Below are 22,472 nucleotides of genomic sequence, written 5' to 3'. Positions count from 1 at the left end.
GAAACCAAAGTCTAGGATTAAGTAGGAGATGATCTGGAGAGGGATTTACTTGCCTCAGAGGAGCAGAGGTCTTTCAGAGGCAGGAGACGTTTTCTTCCCTCTTTATTAACGTGGGAAAATTGATTACTGCTTTCAACTTTATTCAAGAAAGAGCTTCCAGGCTGAGGGATTTGCAGGGAAATATTATCAGATTACCCAGGCTACACAAAATGCCAGCCCTCTTGGAATCATTTTTCTTTTCCCTAAATAGCATATTGAGTTCAGTTCTGATGGGCATGTTATCTTCTAACAGATGAATCTTTCTACCGAGCCAAGATAAACACACACTTGTTTAAGTGCTGGAATCAGCCTCCACCCTGAATTTTCCCAACCATCACCTAAAATAGAACACGGCTTTTGAAGACAAATAACTTTGAGAGAAAATGTACTGGTTAAGTTTTTTTCTTAGTAAATCTCGGAAACCTATGTAACACACTGGAAAAATTGCTTGAGACAAGAGAATTACTGCCAAAGTTACCAATTCACTCGTGCAAGAGCTGTGGTCTTTATTTACATAGCAGATGAGAGAACAAAATATCTAAGAGCCACCCCGACAGTAACCTTTGATAAATATTATGGTGGAGAGAAAAGAGCCCTGAGATCAGACCCGGGTTCCAGCGCTGGCTGTGTGACCTTGGGCAGGTCATTGGCCAACTCTAAGCCTCAGTATCCACATGTATTAAGTGAAGATAATCATGTCAATCCCAGGGTTGCTGAGAAGTTTGCATGAGATCATGGATGTGAAAGAATTTAGAATTAAGAACAGCATAATCCAAAAATGTCATTTGATTATTCACCCTTTGAGCTGTTACACGGGAGCAACTGGGGTGTGCGTGGGGAACGCTGGTGGCAGGGGCCTCCAGGGTTGTCAGGGCTAAGTACCGAGCTCACACCGGACCATGAGATGTCTATCAGATCGGAGAGATAAAGGAGAGATGAAGGAGTTTGGAGAAATTTGTCATTTCATCTGGAACAATCTGCAGGGAAGTCCTGCTACCAAGTCTTGGACCCACGTGGGCATCCACACTGGTGGCCCCAACGGTTCTGTGCCGAAAAGAAAGTTACTATTTTCCCGATGTCACTAACAGCGGAAGAGCTACAGGAAAGCTTCCGTGTTCATGGCAGCCAGGCAGGCCCCTGCAGAAGGCTGTCAGGTGCAGATGACCTCCTCCTCAGAGGGAAGGCAGCCAGCAAGTCTTGCAACTCATCCAAGAAATGTTCTGGATACAGAGCTTCCTCTAGGCGCCACTTGGGATGGCGTGGTTTGCTTACTAACGACTTGCAAGTTACTTCTCAGATTGCTCAGCCATTCTATTTGGAATCATTTTTTTAGAATTGAGGGATCAAATTTTCCGAGTGACTATATCGTTCATCAGGCCCAGCCTGAGACCTTTTCAGCTTTCTTTCAGACTCCAGCCACTCTCAGTGGGTCTTGCCCACCCCATTTCCATTTTGCTTTTTGTAGAGGCAAGAGGGAAGATGGAAATAGTTTGGTTAAGGCTAGAAAGCGTCAGGCTGTTCCCTGGAACCTCTATTCAGTTGGAAGAGTGGGACAACCCCATCGGGTACCACGCCGTCAGTCTTGATGTGGAAGATGGAGGGTAAGGTGGCTGATTTCTAAGTAGGAGGGCAGTGGGTGCAGGGGGTGTGAGCCTCTATGCTCCCCACCACGGAACATCTCTTTTAACCATCTTATACGCTTTAAAAGTTAAAAAAAAAAAAAACCTAACGTGGGGCATAGGTGCCAAGGAAAAGTATAGAATTTCAGGGAGAACAGAAACTTGCTTTGGACTCAGTGCTCTTTTGTGGCAGAAACAGATAAGGACGGCGATGTCTCTAGACCCTCTGGATTCCCAGTAGAAAACCATAAGCAGGTTTCGAAAAAGGAATTCTCTTCTTTAAACCGGAGTTCAGTAAAAGAACAGATCTTTTCTTCTCTCTGGAGACTGGCTTTCTGAAAAATAGGATAAGCATGATGAGGAAAGAAGCCAGCTTGGGGTCCAAGGAGCCCAGGTTTGAATCCTGACCTACCTCACCACTCCTAGCTGTGTGACCTTGGGCAAGTTACCTAGCCTATCTGAGCCCCACTTTCCTCATCTGGTAAGTGGGAATACTAATGATACCTACCTCCTACATGAGTTAAACACATGTAAAGCCCTTAGAACAGTGTGTGGCACAAATATGTTCAATAAATATTAGCTCTTATTTTGTTAAAGAGGCAGTGCCTTTATAGGGAGTAGAATTATTGTGGGGTCATGCTGCAGCCTAGCTTAGTGGGTAAGACCAAGGATAGAGGAAACTGACGCTGGCACTTACCTTGACTTTGGGCAAGTGACTTAACCTCCCTAAAGCTCCATGTTCCCATCTGTGAATGAGGATAAAAACAGCACCCGCGGTGTAGGGAGCTAGTGGTTCTTATTTTGCCTCACTTCCATGGCTCTTGTCATTCTCCTCACCTTCTAATGACCTTTAGTTCATGCCACTTCAGCCAGCCATTTGCCATGGTCACATGCTAGACCTTGTCATGGCCTACACAGGTAGCATCCTTGCCATCTCAATTTCGAACATCCGCTCTCCAACCACCATGACCCAATGTCATTGGCTTACGTAGTCTTATCACCGCATTTTGTATAAGCTCATCCTCCAATCCATCAACCTCCACTACCCGGCACCTTCCATCTGCCTCCATTTCCTTCTTTGAGTAGCTTACATGCCATGGTCCCTTGTTACAATCACTCGCTTGAAAATACCCCAACTCCTTTTCCTCTTTCTCCACCCATCGCACTCACTCGTCAAAATCTCAACCCTGGATGAGCCTCACCATTTGCCTTCTCTGCATTACACTAACCCAACAGCACTGGCAAAAGTCACCCAAGCCTGTTTCCACTAAAACTGGTGATCTCAGCCTTCATAGTTGACTGAGAAGAGAGAAATCGTGTAATTAGTACATTTCAGACTCCCCACAAACAAGCCTGCAAATCTACTTCCATCTGTGTCCTTATTCTCCTTCTTTTGTCTGCTTTCAATGGCAGAAGGTCCCCTCCTCTTAGCAAATGTCAGCACTTCCACACATCCCTTTCAAAACTTCTCAGTGTGGGGAGGGGCAAGGGTAAGCTGTGACAAAGCGCGAGAGAGGCATGGCCAGAGAGAGGCATGGCCGCCGTATATACACAACCAAATGTAAAACAGCTAGCTAGTGGGAAGCAGCCGCATAGCACAGGGAGATCAGCTTGGTGCTTTGTGACCACCTGGAGGGGTGGGATAGGGAGGGTGGGAGGGAGGGAGACGCAAGAGGGAGGCGATATGGGAACATATGTATAACTGATTCACTTTGTTGTGGAGCAGAAACTAACACACCATTGTAGAGCAATAATATCCCAATAAAGATGTAAAAAATAAAAAAAAAAACTTCTCAGTGACGTCAACCACGAATTTATCCTCATCCTCCTGTCATCCATCTCTCCGTCTTTGTATAGGCCTTCTTTTAAAAAAAAGACCCACTCCGGTCCACTGGTCTCCGTAGCTACCACCTTATTTCGGTTCACCCCGCTCAACGCTAAGCACTCCGAGAAGCTACTGGCATTTACTGTCTCCACTTTCTCATCTCCCATTCCCTCTTCAACCCACCCGACCTGGCTTCCATCCACACGCTCTAACGAATACCGCTCTTAACTAGGTTATCAAAATCTTTGATGCCACATCCAATAGAAATTTCCCTGGTCTTCTCTTATTTGATCTCTCGGAAGCCTTTGCCACAGTTGATCATGCTCTCTGGAACTTTCTCCTCTCTGAGTTTCTGTAACACCTCACGCTCCTGGCTCTCCCCCCACCCAGGGCCTGCTTCTTCTCAGTATCATCTTCTGGATCCTCATGTCCTCAACTTGTAAATATTGGCACTCTCCAAGACTCTGTCTTCTGCCCTTCTCTCTTCTCTGCCTGGGTGATCATTCAACGGCTTTCAATGTCATTTTATACTGAACAATCTCAGAAGTTTATCCAGACTCCCCTCTTGAGCTCCACACTTACATACACAACTGTTGAAGGGGGATATCCGCTTGCATGTCTTGTAGGCACCCAGACTGAACGTGGTCAGTTTTGTTCTCCTACAATCTTCCTCATTTCCATACATGTACCAGTAACCACCCAGTTGCTCAAGCAGGAAACCGAAGAGCTAAACCCCCCAAATAGATCTCAAATGCATTAACTTCATTTGGCCTCCACTGCTGCCATCTGATCCAGGCTACCATCCTATGCTTCTGGCCTCCTAACTGGTCTCTTTGTTCCCATCCCTTTCTCCAGTCAATCCTCTCCACAGCAGGCTTCTGTGCCCTTATTAAGGGCAAATTGGGGGCTTTCCTGGTGGCGCAGTGGTTAAGAATCCGCCTGCCAATGCGGGGGACACGGGTTCGAGCCCTGGTCCGGGAAGATCCCACATGCCTCAGACCAACTAGCCCGCGAGCCACAACTACTGAGCCTGTGCTCTAGAGCCCGTGAGCCAGAACTACTGAGCCTGTGCTCTAGAGCCCGTGAGCCACAACTACTGAGCCTGCGTGCCACAACTACTGAAGCCCGCGCGCCTAGATCCTCTGCTCCACAACAAGAAAAGCCACCGCAATGAGAAACCCACGCACCACAAGGAAGAGTAGCCCCCCTCGCTGCAACTAGAGAAAGCCCGAGCGCAGCAATGAAGACCCAGTGCAGCCAAAAACAAATAAATAAAATAAATAAAATTTTAAAAAATACTTAAAATAAACAAATAAATGCAAATTGGCTTACACTTCAAACCCTTCCATGGCTCACTGAGTCACTTAGAAGAGAAAATCCAACCTCCCACCATGACCCAGAAGGCCCTGTGTCACCCGGCCCCAGTCGACCTCTCCAGGCTGGGCTCTGGCCCATTCCTCACTCACTTCCGGGCCTGGGCAGGGCAGCTCCCTCCATCTCCACCCCAGCTCTTCCTAAAGCTCACTCCATCCCTCCCTTCATTCGGGTCCCTGCTTGCACACCACTTCCACACAGAAGCCTCCCTTGACCACTTTATCCAAAGTTGGCCTCCATCTTTCTCTATTTCAACACTTGGTATGCTTCCTTCATACTTACCATAACTTGCAAATATTTTGTTTTGTCTTCTTTATTGTTTTTTTGGTGGAGTCTGCCTTCCCCACTAGACTATTAACTCTCTGGGGAGCAGGGACCAAGACAGTTTTATACACTATTAGATTTATGTATGTAAATAAAAGAGCACCGTGTCTGGCAAATAGCAATGTCAGTATTATTATTACCTGTAAAAACTGAAGAAATGTACAATGAATCAGTGTCTATTTGTACAGGTTAAAAATATCAAACTCACTAAAAATTTCAGCACCGCAGTTTCGGGGAGTCCCCTCCAGAAAGGTCTCTCCAACTAACTACCCTTCCAGCAGGTCGCTCTTCTCTCCACAAGGTCTCTGCCTCATGGGTGTGGGACACCTGCATGAGGGGACTAGGCCATATTGGAGGGGAAGGAGGGGACTCGGCCTTCCTTCCTTCCTTTGACAAATATTTATCTGGGGTCTCACAGAGGAAATCTTTCAGAACTACCAAAATCCTTCCTGAAAGGTTCATCCAGCTCACTTCAAAATCAGGTTAATATATGGGAATTCCCTGGTGGTCCAGTGGTTAGGACTCAGCGCGTTCACTGCCAGGACCTGGGTTTAATCCCTGGTCAGGGAACTAAGATCCCACAAGCCGCGTGGGCAAAAACAAAAAACAAAAAAAAAACCCCCAAAAAACCAAGCCCCCCCCCCAAATCAGGTTAATATAAAATATATCAAGAATCAAACATATAAAGAGGCGACCAAGTCCCACGCTAAAGCTACCAACCAGGAAGTGATGGCACAGAATCTGGGCATTTTCACGAGCTCCCCTGTGGTTCTCAGCATCAGGCAAGATGGGGAAACTGGCAGTGTGCTCTCTTAAGAGCATGGGCTTTGAAGGGGTTTCCTGGTCCTTTTATCCACCTAGGGAGTCACCCCACTTCCCCATCCCCATGCCCTGCTGCCTCCTCTGCCCAAAGCCACAGCTGCAGATTAGCCAGTGGGGATGGGGGCTATTGGCATAGCCAGGTACCCATTCCCCACCTCCTGTCAACTATTCTCCGCATGGACGGCTCATCTCCTTGGCCCTTTCTCAAGGTAATACTGCTCCTTTGCATGCTTTCCAAGCCTTCTGCACCCACTCCTCTTATTCCAGGATAGTGTCCTGGCCACAGATGGACAGTGAACTCATATACAGTGAAACAACCATACCAGTTGCTAATCTTCACTGTTGTACACTTGATTTAAGTTGGAATTGTTGTGATAATTTATGTTTAGTGTAATTTTCGATGTTGATGATTGTAGGGCACTGCAAGAGCAGAGAGATAATACCTCTGTTGCTTGCTGCTGTGTGATCTTAAGGCAAGTAAGGCCTTTCACCTGTTTGAGACTCAGTCCCCTCATCTATAAAATGGGCATATTCATTCCTTCATTCAGTCAGTCAATCTCTATTTACTGGATACCTCTTGTATAAGGCACCTAGGATGTCCTCATACACGTATCACAAGGTGGTTGTGGGGACTGAGCGGGGTGCAGTGTGTGGGATCTGGCTCACAGCCATCACCCACAGGTGGTGTTGCTGTTAATTTGGGCCTGTGAACAACTGAAATCATCAAGTTTTTAGTAATTCTAAGGCTTATAATTTTTAAATGTATAAACTCTTAACAAGTACTTAGGAGTCTTGATAACCCTGCTATCATTCATTAGAAGGCCAGCAGAGCTCATCCCCTCAGGCAGAGACTTCCATGAAGCCTGACAAAGCCATCCTACCTTAAATCTACCTCCTCACTTGGGCACCGCCAATTCCTCCCTGAGGGTGATTTGCGGCTTGTTTGTTTCTGTTTTACAAAATGCTGTCAAACAAAATTAATTTGTACTCTATTGGCAGATAGATTTTTACGATTTCCTTTTTCCACGTTCTTTTATTGTTTCCAGCATCTGTGCACTCATTTATCTGACACATATGTACTGACCTCTGCATCAGGCACTGCCGCAGGTGCTAAGGATGGGGTGGTTCACCCCTCAAAGCTTCGGCCCTCAAGGACCGGACATCCTAGGGAGGCCTATATATCGTGCTCACCCCCACTCCACACCAAACTGTAAAGTGCCTGAGATCTGGGGCCGTGGTGGCAGCTCTTCCCTTGATGCCTCTCAAACACACAGCACGAGAACAGCTGAAGACACACAGGATGCCCTCCCAAAAGGCACTTTTTGCTGCCTTGTGTTGTGCCGGGCTCACTGGAGCTGATTTCCATTAGAATGTAAATTCTAAGCATTTACATATATTATTTCAATTAAACCTCACAGAAGCCTGACGAGGTGGGCATTATTTTTTGTTTTTTGTTTTTGTTTTTGCCCGTGTCCCCTGCATCGGCAGGCGGACTCTCAGCCACTGCGCCACCAGGGAAGCCCGGTGGGCATTATTTTAATCATCATTTTATAAATGAAGCCACTGAGGTATGGACAGGTGAAGAAACACAGCTAAGTTCCTAAAGCTAGTAAGTAATGAAGCTGGATTCGACACCAGGTCATGAAAATCCTCATGTCAACCCCTGAGACTGTCCTCATTTGGCATCACTTTCAAATTGAGCGTGGGCCCAGACAGACTCCTAGCCTTTGGTATCAGGTGGCATTTTCTCTGACTGCAGAGTCCCGGGGTGGCCCTATGTTCTAGGCTGAAAACTGAACATCTGGGAAAGAGCAGGCTAACCCTCATGAATTTGTTCATTTTCCTGCGTCACCTTGGTTATCTCACTTAAATCCAGCTCAGAGAACTCAATAGAGTTGCTTTTATAGCCAAATTAGAAAATGGGCAAAACATTTTACGAGATACCAAGTGCACGGGCTCTTTGAGACCAAAATGAAACCTATTCTAGGGATGAAAATACTAAATAGAAATGGGGGTCATTTCAATTGCTGGAGATCCTGGGGTTTTTTTTTTTTTTCAGTTACTGAAAAAACTTTATTCACAGAGCAAGTGTGAAAATGTCTTTTTATTGGTATTAAAAGGGAATTTTAAGGCTGTAATACCAGCTCTTTATTCCTTAAAGGGAAGCAGTTACTATAATGATGTACTTGGGAGCCACACGGCTAGTTAGCACCTTCCCTCTTCATTGGGGAACCATGAAGTCTATCATGTTCCCTCAGGAGGGCAGATTTCAATGAGAAATTGCTACATTTGTAAAGAACATATTGACCATGATGAAAAGATTTTATCCACATCTACACGATGATGACAAAATTGGACATGACTAAAAGGTTTGGGCAGCCCAATTCTCAGGAACAAAAACTAGAAACAAATGTCATGATACCCATAAAAATGCCTTGATTTGTCTGTCGAGGGTGGGAGATACTGGTTTTTATGCTACAGGCTTGTTCTCAGGATACAGAGACATGCTATCAAAGGCAGAAGCAGATACTTACTTTCAACTGCAAGGCTGGCACTGGCAGGTCCACCATCAGGGGGGAAATAGATTTTCTTAACTAGGAAAGAAGAAAACATGATTGGGAATGAAATCGGGGACTGGGTTAGAAAGTGCCCAGTAGCCCCCCAGGGAACCCCAAATCGCCTGGTCCTCAATTTATAGACACCTGACATTTTATCAGTTGCTACCAAAACAGAGAAGCTTCTGTTTTGAAGGCCCTTTGGGTTTTGTTCCCATCTTACAGGCAATGTTTCTGATCAAGCGTCACTGACTTCCTCAACAGATCCTGGACCATCGGTCACCAATTAATCGGACAGATATCTGCATTAGTAGGAGAGTCTGAAGAGTCGGCAGCAGTTGAGACTTTAGCGATCAACATTTGTTTGAGAATGTGTCTAGAACTTTCGGGAATTGGATAATGCCTGCATGGTGGCTTTGCCATGATGTGCCTGGCATATAGTAGATGCTCACTAAATCTTTGCTGAATTGGATTTGAACTGCACGGGCTTGTTATGTTTGGGAGGTGATGATTTGAGCCATCTGTGTTCTAACCATCTGTTGAGACAGGGCTCTGCTGTGTGTGTGCACAAGCATATATACACAGTTGGCCTCATCTGTCCCTCTGAATCCAGCAGGAGCAGATTTTTGAAAAAGAGTACTAGGGTGGGAATTCTCATAGGTTTCCCAAGCATGACATTTTTATGATTTACCCTTTAGGTACATTCCTAATCAAACTCTGGGAATGATGGAGTGGTATTTTAATGGGAAATTGGTTTTTGACATTAGGATGGAGCACAGCACCTGACCTGGGTAGGGCTAGACTGAACAGGCCCTTTGTGTAATATATATACTTAGTTCGGAAGTAAAAGCAGCTTCTAGCAATTTCTTTCAGGCATGGAACACTAGAACCAGATACGTATGGACCAGGGAGCTGGAAAGAAAATTCATCCAGGGTACAGAAAGCCAGAGGATTAAATATCTGTCGGGTGAGTGAGTAAATGAAATGGCGAATGAGCCTTAAGGATGCTTTCGTTTGTGGAGGGGTGTGGGTCTGGGAGCAGAAGCCCCAGACAGTCAGGCACCGTGACGCTCTCCAGGCAGCAAGGGGGCTGCCTCCACAGTCACTTTGAATTTTAATGTGTGGAGCAGATGGATGGTATAGATGGCCCTTGTCCTTGCCTAGGAGTCTGGCATTATTGCAAGTTGCCAACCTGTTTGGAGGATAGAGTTTTGAGCCTGTAGGTATATCCCTGAGTTCTGTCTTACAAATGGATTATTTGGCAGTTCACAGTGAGGTGAATGCAGGACCCTAAGATTTTAGGCAGCAGCCCATTTTTCTAGGGTAAGTCCAAGTCAGCAGACCAGGGTGAATACTCTGAGCCAAGTGCATCTGTCTGGCTACCTATGCAACCCTTTAGCCGTTAAACAGTGGCTACCGACGCAGCCTAGTGAAGACAGATGGAACTTAAGCAAAACATTCTGTCCCTCAGAAGCCCCGTAGCTGGAGTGGCAGCAATTAGTCTTCGCATCCCATCTCACGCCAACTCACTCTCAACCACAACCAATCAGAGGCAATCCTCCAAGTATTCGGAGGCATTTCCTTACAGTGGGCTGAGCCGGAAGGCAGGTTGAAGAGCAATCCCATGCTTCCGGCCGTCTGGGCAGAGTTGCCATCCTCCCACGAGGCAGATTCCTGAGGATGGGTTAGGCATCTCTCTGGCTGGAGGAGGCTTAGGAGGGGCTCATACTTCCCATCAGGCTGGGGCTCTGGAACCGAGTGCCCAGTGGAAAAGGCATGAGGGTAGCCAAGCTCTGGGGAGCTGGAGCTGGCGAGGGAGGAGAAATGCCTCAGCTCGCCAGGCTGAATGGAAGGGCTCCCGGTCAGGGACACTGGATACTGATCCATAGCCATGGGACCAGATCCACGCAAGCTGCAGCTGGCGGCACCATTTGCAAAAGATACTTCCGGCTGTGGCTTTGTCCACTGAGAAGAGAAACGCCACTGATTTGGAGGCATGCCACTATCTGGGAAGGAAAGATTTAGAAGACAGGTTTATGTATTGTTTTCAAAATGGAATCAGCTTAATTTATTTCTGGTTAATATATACTGTTTTTGAATGTGAAAAAAAACGTAGAAAAGGTAAAAAAGAATCACTCTAAGCATAGTATCCAGAGACTGCCATTGTCTACCTTTACGTGTACTTCTTTCTAAGATTTGTTTCTATTCATGTATGCATTGTTTTCACATCACATATTGTTTTCAAGGTTGCCTTTGCATTATTAAAATATCGCAAACATCCTCCCATAGCAAAGAATAGAGCCAACACCAGCTTTTTAAATGGCTGCAGGTATCCCATCATAAGGCAGTACATCCCTTGTCCAACTAGCCCCTCAAGGAAACTTTTCTAGAAGCAGAATTACTTGGTTCAAGGTGATTGGTGTTTGTTTGTTGCCGTTGTTTGGCTTTATTTTATAGCTGGTGCTTGGAACACACCGAATAGGAGGACTCCACAGAACTTTACAAAGGGTTTAATACTTGCTTGCATCACACAACTCTAGGGATTGAAACCCCACTTTCAAGAGAGGTCTGGGGCATGGGGATGTTAACAGACTGGACCAAATTAGCCAAGCAGATTAGCCAAGTAGGGATCTGAGCTGCAGGGATCAGTGATGGGTAGGGAAGTGGTTGCTTGAACCTCTTCCTGCGAAAGCAAAATGCTTAAGGTCAAGCAGCAACTCAGTTTCTTCTTGCAAAGTTCTTGTGGACAAGCTAGTGGGGATGGAGTCTCCTTTGGTCTCAGAGACACTGTTCGAATTCAGCTGCTGAATCAGAGTTCTCGAAGAGTCTCGTGCAGCCCATGACATGGATGGGTGTTTTCCCCATTCTCAACACCCACTCAGGAGGAGGGGCGGAGGGAGAGAGCAAACTCTGGCAGATGGTGCTTAAAGCCTGGAGGTTCTTATCTATCCAAGATCATGCAGGGGGCGCGTGGGTGTGGCTTTCAGGCCCCCTCCCCCTCCCCCTGCACCTCTCCCAGTGCCCCTGAACGTTCAATTTGCCTGGATTTTGCCTGAGAGGTCAGCCCAGTGATACTGGAGTGTCCCACCCACCACCGCAGCAAAACGAGCCCTAACCTACACAGCAGATACTCTGCCCAACTTTTCCCATCGTTCACGAGAGATGGGCGAAGGGTGGCTACTTTTAATGAAGCCAAGGGCAAGGAAACATATGAAGATTTGTTCCTGGGGATGGATGTTACTTTTGAAAACTGCTATCTGCGGGCTAGTAGCAATTCAGGGCGCTGTGTAGCACAAACAGTGATTAAGCTGACTTAGGCTAATCACTGTTTGTGCTTCCTATTGAATGAGGGTACAGCACATGTCCTAAGCACAAATGAGAAACAACGTGTAGCCTCTGATAACTGGGCAGTTTCCATCTGAACTGGCTTTACAGATCTCATACATAGGACCTAGGTTTTGAACGCTTGCAAAGTGGAAGGCAAGGCCCCAGCGTGTTTTGAATATTTTAAAAACCTGCTTCCCTTCCAGAATTCTCTGAGTGAAACGTTAAGGGGAGTGGGTGGCGTGCCTCTGGCCAAGGTCACACTTGGTCACTGAGTGCACCAGAGCACAGTTTGGCTGGGAGTACGTGGCCCAATCCTGAATTCACAGCAACCCAATGGTGGGCCTTGGGTGGCCTGGGGAAAGCACCTGGCCAGAGCAGGCTTGGGTGCCGTGTCCCGTGGAGCAGAGACCCTAGATTTTGGTGGGCCTCTTTCCCAGGCTGCTTGGGCAAACAGCTTCCAACAACCACGGCCATCTATCCTGGGGACCGCTGGAGTGGCTCCCGGTTGCCACCGCTAAAAGTGGCCCTGGTGACACTTCCTTACCCAAGATCCCCCTCTTAGTTACTTGGGAGATGAGAGGGAGCCCTAGGGAAGACTGATGCCTTCTCAAACCCCAACCTACACTAATGAATGGAGAGCAGGCAAGGAGCTCTTTGGGGACACTTAGGCAAGGCTGGGTTTTTCTCATTCTTTTTTTTTTCCTTCAAGGTGATACTAGGCAGTGTTTGTGAAATGTTAACCACCTCCTATCTTGTGATGCCTTGAAGTAGATGAGGTTTTAGTCTTTTTTTTAAATTAAAGTATAATTGGCTTACAGTATTATTTTAGTTTCAGGTGTATTTTTAGAGATTATACTCCATACAAAGTTACTATAAAATATCGACTATAGTCCCTGAGCTGTACATTACATCCTTGTAACTTATTTATTTTGTACCCACTAGCTTGTACCTCTTAATCCCTTTCTCCTATTTTGCCCCTCCCCCTCCCTCCCAGGCTGGATTTTTCTTTCAGTAGGAATACAAAAGGCTTCCATCCCCTCTACTCCAACTCTGAACATGTAGCCCCAGCCTCTTAGTCCCATCCATGCCTCTAGCATTCCTGAGGCCTCTGGTCCTAAGACCAGGTCCTGTTCAGAGAGCGCAAGTCTCCATTTCCCACCCTGCCCTTTTAGGGTGAAAATAGCTAGCTATTCTCTGGCGTCCTAAGCAAACCCAGAGGCACCACCCATGCCACCCACAGACACTGCTGAGAACCCCAGAACCTTCTAGAAAGCACCTCCAGGCATCAGAGTTTGCTTCCACCCCAGAGGACCCTCCCTCCACTCTATCCTTGCATGGTGGTCCCGTCTCCCTGTTCCAGACTAGTTTCTGGACACACCAACTTCAATGTCACCCCCTCAGAGAGGCTCTCCCTGAGCTGCCAATGTCCAGGGTGTTAGCCTGCTACTCTCTGTGACTATGCCCTGCTTACTGCTCCGTGGCATAATCCTAACCTGTGATTCCATTCCCTCCTACCATCCTTCCCTCACTACTGGTCTTCCCCACTAGCCAGTAAGCTTTAAGAGGACTGAGATCCCTTCTCTTTTGTTCACCATCACATACTCAGGAACTTGCACAGTGCCTGGCACAGAGTGGGCCCTGACTAAACGTTACTGTAATGAAGGCACACCCACGTGTGTGCCCTCACACGTGCACAGGCATGCTGGCACACACACACACACACATACATGCACACACACAGTCCCCACTAAATCCTCCTCTGTGGACGAGAGCAGCACGCAGAGGGTCTAAGAGCACAGACTTTGAGGCCAGGCAGGCTGGGAGTCCAATCCCAGCTCTGCCACCTCCTATATGTGTGGCACCGAGCATGTCCCCTCCCGTCTCGGAGCCTCTTGGGGCTGTTGTGAGCTGGAAGGGGACAATCCATGTAAAGCATTTGGCATGGTGCCCGGGACCTAGTAGGCACTCAAGAAGTGAGAGCTGTTGCTGTGGTTACTATTAGTATTATTTTGGTTTAGAAACGCAGTGTAGGCTCACATTTACAGGTTTCTCCCCTGGTCTGCAACACTCCACAGAATCAACCAGGAAAAAGCAAAATGGTAATGCATGAGGCCTGAGGAGCCTCCTTGCCCTCAGTCAGCACAGAAGGGAGGGCGGGAAAGGACAGAGCCAAGGCGTCTGGGAAGCAGTGGCAGCCGCAGCGCTTCAGGGCTGACGTGGAGGGTGGAGTAGGTATTGGCTATGAGAGAGATTTCAGAAGCCTTGGCTTGGTGTGTGCATTCCCAGAAATAATCCATCAGAGGTGGGCAGGAACAACTGTAAATCTACAAGAGCTTTTGTTTATTGAGCACTTACTATGGGCCAGGCTCTTTGTCTAGCATTCTGGATGCATCTCCCGTGAGCTTCACAGGAACCCAGATGAGAAAATAGTGGTTAAACTAACTCGCCTAAGGCCACACATAGCTAGCAGGTATAGAGCTGGCTGATTCTCAGCCTCATACTTCATTCAGTGGTTCTGTCTCCCATAATTGCAAGAATGCAGCGAGACTGCGCTTTCACACACTCCCGTGGCTGGACGGGGGGCAGATGGGCATAACATTTCTGGGAGCAATTTGTCAGTAGCTATCGAAACCCTAAAATTTGAGTGGACTCTGATGCAGTCATTCTACTTGCAGCAATTTATTTTAAGAATATAAGCAGTGATGCCTGCAAAAATTGAGCTACATGGATATTCAATGTGATATTTACATATAGTGAAAGACTGGCAACAATCTAAATGTCTGAAAATTTTAATAGATTTGGTGCATCTATAAAAAGGATACTCTTGAGCCATAAAATGTTGTTGCAGTAGAACATGTAATGGCAATAAAGATACATACGGCTTATCGTCGGTTAAAAAACCAAGTTACAAGCCATGATGTGCAAAATGATGTTAGGTTGTAAAACTTAGTATGTGCACATAGATGCACATGCGGTTTTGTGTCCTGAATGTTTCTCTGTGTTTTCTAAAGTTTCAAAACTTGACACATTATTTTTGTGATTAGAAAAATTTAGTTAAGTAAAAACTTATGAACCCACTTGACTCAGTGGACCTGTCACAGCTGTGAAATAATTGCCTGATTACCTTCTACCCATCTTTTCTTCCTTCTTCCTCCCCTGTCTCCACCTTTAATATAAATGCTGTTTTATGATGAAGTTGAAGCCAAGATCCCTCTGAACACACACACATATCTTGCCCCACGAAGGTCCCAACTTTGACCTGCCCGATGTGCACACACTGACTCTCCCCTCTCTACCATCATGGCTGGTGGCACTTGGCTCTGATTCATTCATCCCAGAAACAAAGAGGATATTCTTTGTATTAGCCGATGGCTGAAATAACACCAGAGGCAGAGACAGCTTATGGAGGACAGTCCTGTTCCAGGGCACTCAGTTCAGGGGGGGTGGGTCCTATTCAGTCCCACCCCCTCCTTCATGGCCCTCCTGCCTGGGTTACCTAGTCTTTTGCTGATTATCCAGGTTCCCTTATCCAACTGAAAATAGGAGATTAAACAGAAAGTGTACTAGTATTTTGAAAGTAGCTAAGAGCTCAGTATCTAGAAGCAAATGATATGGTTGTGAACAGCTGCCCCCTACTAGCTGTGGAATCTTGGACAAGTCATTTGCCTCTCTGAGCCTCAGTTTTCTTACCAGGAAAATGGGCATGGTGAGAATTAACCAATAGGTTGGTCTGAAGATTCAGTAAGATAATTCACGTGACAGCCCCTGGCACACAGGAAGCGCTCAATAAATATTAGTCATTATAAACATTATTAGTGAGAGTCCTAATAGGCATTAACTCTCTGGCTGGGGTGTCGTCAGGGTCTACAAAGGCAACATAGTGGAATAGTCAAGAGACTGATTCTGGAGTCTGACTGACCTGGGCTTCAATCTCTATCGCTCACTGGGCTGTGTGACCCATCCCATCACTTACCCTCTCTGGGCTGCACTTTCCTCCTCTGTAAAGTGAGGCTATTAATACCCATTGTAAAGTGGTTTTGTGAACTACAGCACGCATGTAGGAAAATGCACAAGTATAAGCGTGCAGCTGGGGGGAAATTTTTTTCACAAACTTGGTGATGAGTACCCAGATCAAGGAACAGAATATGACGGTCACTCCAGAAGCCTTCCTCAGCCCCCTTTCCCATCACTAAACCCCTCCAAATGTAACCCCTCTCCTGTCTCCTAACACCATAGATTCTGTTTGCCCAGCTTTGACCCTTATCAACTGTAGTGGATTTTAAGGACTGAAGTGAATGCAGTTACAGCACAGCACCTGGCACCCAGTGTGGCTCCCTGTAAGTTAGTGCAGAGTCCTCTCCCTCATTGGGAACGAAGACACGAAGTCATCAGGGTTCACAGGGACCATAAACAACTAGCATGACTATACCTCATATAGATATTCACACTAAAACAGAAACCCAAGACACAGAAGCAACCTAAATGTCCATTGACAGAGGAATGGATAAAGAAGATGAGATACACACACACACACACACACACACACACACACACACACACACGGAATATTACTCAGCCATAAAAAAGAACAAAATAATGCCATTTGTAGCAACATGGATGGACCTAGAGATTATAATACTAAGTGAAGTAAGTCAAAGACAAAGACAAATATATGATATCACTTATATATAGAATCTAAAAAATGATACAAATGAACTTATTTACAGAACAGAAACAGACTCACAGACTTAGAAAACAAACTTATGGTTACCAGAGGGGAAAAGGGGGGAGGGATAAATTAGGAGTTTGGGATTAACAGATACACACTTCCATATATAAAACAGATAAACAACAAGGTCCCACTGTATAGCACAGGGAACTCTATGAACTATATTCAATATCTTGTAAGAATCTATAAGGGAAAAGAATCTGAAAAAGAATAGATCCATATATATGTATAACTGAATCACTTTGCTGCACACCTCAAACTAATACAACATTGTAAATCAATTATACTTCAATTTAAAAACATTTAAATAAAAAAGAAAGAAAGGAAGGAAGGAAGGAAGGAAGGAAGAAACCCAGCGTTTCTTCCCCAACCTGACTGGATTCTGGAGGGGGCAAGAGAAGGAGACTGGCTATAAAAGACCTCTGAGGGCTCAGGTTGTATGTATACCTTCTTCTCAGCAGCCCTTGAGCATGTTGCCAGGCCTAGGGCTGGGCTCGAGGCTGGGATAGGAAGAATACAGGGTGGTAGTGTACCAGAACCGTGACCCCAGAAATAGTAACTTCTGAAGCTTCTCAAGTTACCTACTCTGAAATCCCCAACGCCCTTCTAAAAGGGAGATAATTCAAAGATACTTTCAGCTTGTGTTTTCTTTTCTACAAGTAGGGCCAGTATAAATTATACCTAAGTAAATAAAAAAATAACTTTGACTTGAGAAAAGCAGCCAGGAAATTCAACGGCGTTTCCTAGCCATACGGGCCTCAGTGTTTGGGCTTTGCATATTTGGCCTGACAGAGCACCCTTAGAATGTGGGTGAGCCCATGAATGGAAGCCTGTTCTCCGTGTGGCTTAGCTGAGGCCTCAGTAGGGCCAGGCAGCCTGGGGCTGGCCTGAAGAGGCTGAGAGGATGCTAAGGGTCAGTAATGAATTTCCCACTATTTTCGAAGCTACGTGCATCTCATGTAACACAGTTGAGAACAACTGGGGACCTGCCTTCTTTCAGGGGACCCTCCCCGGAGGCAGCAGAGCTTATGAGAAACTTGACTCCTAACTGCGATAGGAGAGGCCTTGAGGAAGACGGGCTTTCTCCTTCATTTGTTCAAGCAGCCGGACGAACGAACATTGGCCTAGCCCCTACCACGCGCTGCGAAGGAGACACATCTTCACAGTCCCGAGATCTGTGAGACTCTCACGTGGAAAATGCAACCACCCAGAAGGTAGGTGGAGAAGAAAGCCGCCTCTCTGTTTGGCCTGGGAAGGCTAGCTTGGGCAAGATATAAGGCCATGTCCAAGTTCCCTTGGCGGGCAGGGGCTTCACAGAATACAGACAGAGCCAAGTCAGAAGGCTTAAGAAACAGGGCAACAGCCACCCAGCAGAAGCACCTGGACAACCTGGGGGCTGACGGGAGGGGCCTGATGCTTTGATCCTGATGTTTTGAAGGTGGGCCCTTGTACCCCCTGTAGCCATTCAAAAACATGCGTCAAGCCTTCATACCACCACCGCAAAAGTAACTACCACCTACATGGCATTTACTATGTGCCCCTCGACAGGCGTTATCTCATTGATTCCTTCTCTAGTTCAATAATACTGTTTTACAGATGAGGGAACGGAGGCCCAGAAAGATGAAGTGCTGCGCCCTGAGATCACATGGCTAATCAATGGTGAAGCAGGCCCCGCCTCAGGCTGCCTGGTTCTAAAGCCATACACCAAATGAATCCCTCTCTACAGTGACTCCATAATTGACAGCATCAACACCTTGTGATCCAAGTCACAACTGCAGGGGACTTCCCTGGTGGCGCAGTGGTTAAGAATCCACCTGCCAGTGCAGGGGACACTGGTTCGAGCCCTGGTATGGGAAGATCCCACATGCCGCGGAGCAACTAAGCCCGTGCGCCACAACTACTGAGCCTGCGCTCTAGAGCCTGCGTGCCACAACTACTGAGCCCATGTGCCACAACTACTGAAGCCCACGCACCTACAGCCCGTGCTCCACAACAAGAGAAGCCACTGCCATGAGAAGCCCACGTACTGCAACGAAGAACCTGATGCAGCCACAAATAAATAAATTTTTTTTAAAAAAGAGCTCTACAAATCACAATTTCATTCATTCACGAAATATTTATTGAGCACCTTCCATGTGTCAGACATTAGGCTGGGTACTTGGAAAACATCAGTTAACAGACTGAGTCCCTGCTGCCACAGAATTCAGAGTCTAGGGGGTAGGAAGAGCTAAGAAACACATAAATATATAATATGCCACATGGTGACAAATGCTAAGAGAAATAAAACAGGGTAAGACAGAGTGACAGGGTGGGTACTTCTATTTTTTAAATAGATTGTTCAGAGAAGGCCTGTCTGAAAAGATGACATTCCAATGGAGACTTGAATGAAGAAAGGGGAAGTCATGCCGTTATCTGGGGAAAGAGCATTTTAGGAAGGGGGAGAGGAGGTGCAAAGGGCCTGAGGCAGGACTGTACTTGTTACGTTCTACAAAGAGAAAGGAGGCTACACTGGAGTGAGGGAGGTGGGAAGTGGTAAGATGAGAGCAGAAAGATGACAGGGGCCCAGGCCAGGGAGGTCCCCATTAAAGACCTTGGATTTGATTCCAAGTGAGATGAGAAGCTACTGGAGGATTTCAAACAGAAAAGTCATATGGTACGACTTTCAGTTTAATGGTATAGACTGAAGCGGGGCAAGGGCAGCAGCAGGGAGACTGGTGAGGAGGCTGCTGCAAAATTCCAGGGGGGCTCCCCCCCCGGTGGCAGAGTGGTTGAGAGTCCGCCTGCCGATGCAGGGGACATGGGTTCGTGCCCTGGTCCGGGAGGATCCCACATGCCGCGGAGCGGCTGGGCCCGTGAGCCATGGCCGCTGAGCCTGCGTGTCCGGAGCCTGTGCTCCGCAACGGAAGAGGCCACAGCAGTGAGAGGCCCACGTACCGGGGGGGGGAAAAAAAAAAAAAATTCCGGGGCGGGGCTGTGGAGATGGCTTCGCAGACCAAGGGGACAGCAGTGGAGGTGAGGACACGTGGTCAGAGCTCGGATATATTTTGAAGGTAGAACTTACAGAATTGTTCGAAGGATTGGATGTGGGATATGAGATAAAGAGAGCAGTTAAATATGACTCCAATTAATTGGAAGGGTGCATCTGCCACTTATGGACGGAGCAGGGCGACGGGGAGACTAAGAGTTCAGCTTGGGACCTGTTTGGTTTGAGATTCCTATTAGCTCTGTGAAATGAAGGTATCAGGTAGACAGCTGTGTAGATAGGTCTGAAATCCAGTCTGGGCTAGAGATACGCATTTGGGATTGATCAGCACATAGACGGTATTTATATAGATGGTATTTAACACCAAGAGACTGGAAGAGATCCCCTAGGGAGTGAGTGTAGAGAGAGAAATTGTCTGAGATCGGAGTTCTGGGGCCCTCAAATGTTTAGGAGTTGAAGCGTTGAAGAGGAGAGGACACCCAGCAAAGGAGACTGAGAAGGAGGGTAACCAGGAAGCCAGGAGGAAAAGCATGAGGGTGTGACATTATGGAATCCAAGTGAAGGAGGTATTTGCAAGAAGAGAGAGCAATCGACTGCAGCAAACGTTGCTGATGGCTCAGCTAAGATGAGGACAGAGAAGGAACATTTGGCTTTGGAAAGTGGAGGTCCCTGGCTAGCCTGGATAAGAGTGGTTTCAAGGAGTGTTGAGGATGAAAAACAGAGTGGAGTGGATTCAAGAGAGCAGGAGACGAGAGGAAGAGGACGGAGAGTCCATGGCCACCAGTTGTAAGTCTTGCTGAAACATGAAGCGAAGAAATGTGACAATAAGCCCAGAGTTGGTTTTATCTCAGGCTGGGTTTACAAGGCAAGCAGGATAGAAGAAGTGAGGGACTATGAATTGCTGGCGCTGACAAAGAAGGGATTGTAATATATCCAAGCCAAAGTGTTCAGAACTAACCCAGAGTCAAATACCCAAAGTGGAGCAGACTTGTCTAGGCATGAAGAGCCTGCGGTTTTGACCCTTCCCAGGAGCCAGTTAGATCCTGTGAATCCCACTTACCGCATGTCAATTCCCCAAAGACTCAAGAGCAGCCATTCCTGCCACTGCTCTAAAGCACTCAGCACACCGTTAGACAGCACACCTCCCCGCTGTCCACCCAGCCCCTGGTGCCCAGTGTTTCCTTTAGGATCTGCTGCTGCTACACCCCCTTCCACATGTTTCCTGAAGTCCCAAGAGTCTCTGAGAAAATCACGTCACCTGACTGGAAAAGTTATTTCTGGGAGAGAAGCAAATTCTGAAAAGCTATATCGGCTGATACACCCACTCCCTGCCCAGACCGAAAGAGTCGGCCCAGCCAGAGTGTTGGCGTCTGAAAGCAGAGGTCCCACTTGGAGGCATTCAGCTCGTGAGCGCGGCACCTTTTGACATAGCTGTCTTGAAATGTGTTTTGAAAAGAAAGAATGCTTATTATTAAAAAAAAAAAAATATCCAAGAGCTTGTGCAATAGACACCCCTGATGCTGTTAAGGGTGGGGAAAGGGATGCCGCCAGACAGTTCATTTGCCTCCCTCTGGCCCTGGCCCTGCTCCCCAGAGCACCCACTATTAATTGAGAGGAGGCTGGGTGTACACGCGGGGGACACGCATGCTCTTATCACAAGTCCTTTGGTGTTCCTGACCTGTCAGACAAAAGTAGTAGTAATAATAATAGTACAGATAATGGTGCTAATAATGAACAGTTGTGGCGCTCTTATTGTATACTGAGTAGTGAGCTCAGCATTTAACACAATTGAGGACATAAGGGAATAGGTATATCAATTTGATTAAACAGTGTCCTTTTTTTTTTTTTTTGGCCGTGCCACACGGCTCGCAGGGATCTTAGTTCCCCGACCAGGGATGGAACCCGTGTCCCCTGCAGTGGAAGCAGAGTCGTAACCACTGGACCATCAGGGAATTCCCTAAACAGTGTCCATTTTCATGTGAAACTTCTGAGAAAAGGGTGTGGTTTCTCACTAGACAGTGTGACGTGCCTTCACCAAATATACACACGTCTAAGAGCATTGAGGGCATCAGAACTGGTCTTTCCGTGATAGCCCGATAGGTAATTCCAGCCCCACTCTACCGACATGCTCACCATTCCTCAGGATCACATCTCCACTCTGGCTGGAAGGGCTGAGTCCCTGGGGGCTCTTGACATTGCCCAGAGCTCTGGAGAAGTGTTCGTCCACTACGCTGCTAATGTCCCCTTGGAAATAGGTGATAAGGACACAGCGGGAATTCCACTCAGTCTTGATAGGGCTCTGCATCTGGACGGCGGTCTTCCTCACTTCTTCCATCGTGACACAGGGGAGAGCTGCGGAGCAAACGCAAAATGTCACTGGTACTCTTTTTCCAAGCGGCTTGGCTGTAGTTTGGAGAAGCAGCATCCTTGAGGGCAAGCAGTTTGCTCCTAAGGTTCAGGCTCTCTCACTGGGGCCCTGGGGAGCTGCGCAGCTGCTGAGTTCAGGAAACAAGACAGAGCTCTACCAAGTCCTGAAGCGACCCTCTCTTACAAATGAAAAAGATTGTCTGGGAGCATGATTAGAAGAACATCAGGAAATGAAAAAGAAAGAGAGGGAGGGAGGGAGGAAGGAAGGGAGGAAGGAAGAAAGAAAGAATGGAAGAAAGAAAAAGAGAAAGGAAGGAAGGAAGGAAGGATGGAAGAAAGGAAGGAAGGAAGGAAGGAAGGAAGAAAGAAAGACAGAAAGGAAGGAAGGAAGGAAGGAAGAAAGAAAGAAAAGAAAGGAAAGAGGGAGGGAGGGAGGGAACACTGAGACCAAAGAGTGGAGTAACTTGCCTTCTGGGGAAGTGCCTGCCTCCCGCGAAAACCACATGTA

General features: G+C 47.0%; 1 protein-coding gene across 1 annotated transcript; it reads right to left on the bottom strand.

Annotated features, from left to right (window-relative positions):
* Positions 1-1,949: 1,949 nt before the first annotated feature.
* VGLL1 (vestigial like family member 1) lies at positions 1,950-21,932 on the bottom strand. Its single transcript, XM_007462908.1, has 4 exons — positions 21,731-21,932; positions 10,145-10,564; positions 8,538-8,597; positions 1,950-1,993 (listed from the first exon to the last, which is right to left on the bottom strand). The coding sequence occupies exons 1-4, from the start codon at positions 21,930-21,932 to the stop codon at positions 1,950-1,952; spliced, it is 726 nt and encodes a 241-aa protein (XP_007462970.1).
* Between the last annotated feature and the right edge of the window lie 540 nt (positions 21,933-22,472).

The sequence above is a fragment of the Lipotes vexillifer genome, unplaced genomic scaffold (assembly GCF_000442215.2).
Source record: "Lipotes vexillifer unplaced genomic scaffold, Lipotes_vexillifer_v1.1 scaffold481, whole genome shotgun sequence".
NCBI classification, from domain to species: Eukaryota; Metazoa; Chordata; class Mammalia; order Artiodactyla; family Lipotidae; genus Lipotes; species Lipotes vexillifer.
Note: the sequence above shows the minus strand (reverse complement) of the source record. Positions and strands in the feature narration are given on the sequence as shown.

Excerpts from the sequence above, each read along its gene's own strand:
- VGLL1 (XM_007462908.1), bottom strand. The coding sequence starts at position 21,932 with ATGGAAGAAGTGAGGAAGACCGCCGTCCAGATGCAGAGCCCTATCAAG. Across the intron at positions 8,598-10,144 it reads GCCTTCCGGCTCAGCCCACT|TTAAGAAAATCTATTTCCCC; the intron begins GTAAGGAAATGC and ends CTTCTTTCCTAG. Across the intron at positions 1,994-8,537 it reads TGCCAGCCTTGCAGTTGAAA|AAAGCCAGTCTCCAGAGAGA; the intron begins GTAAGTATCTGC and ends CCTATTTTTCAG.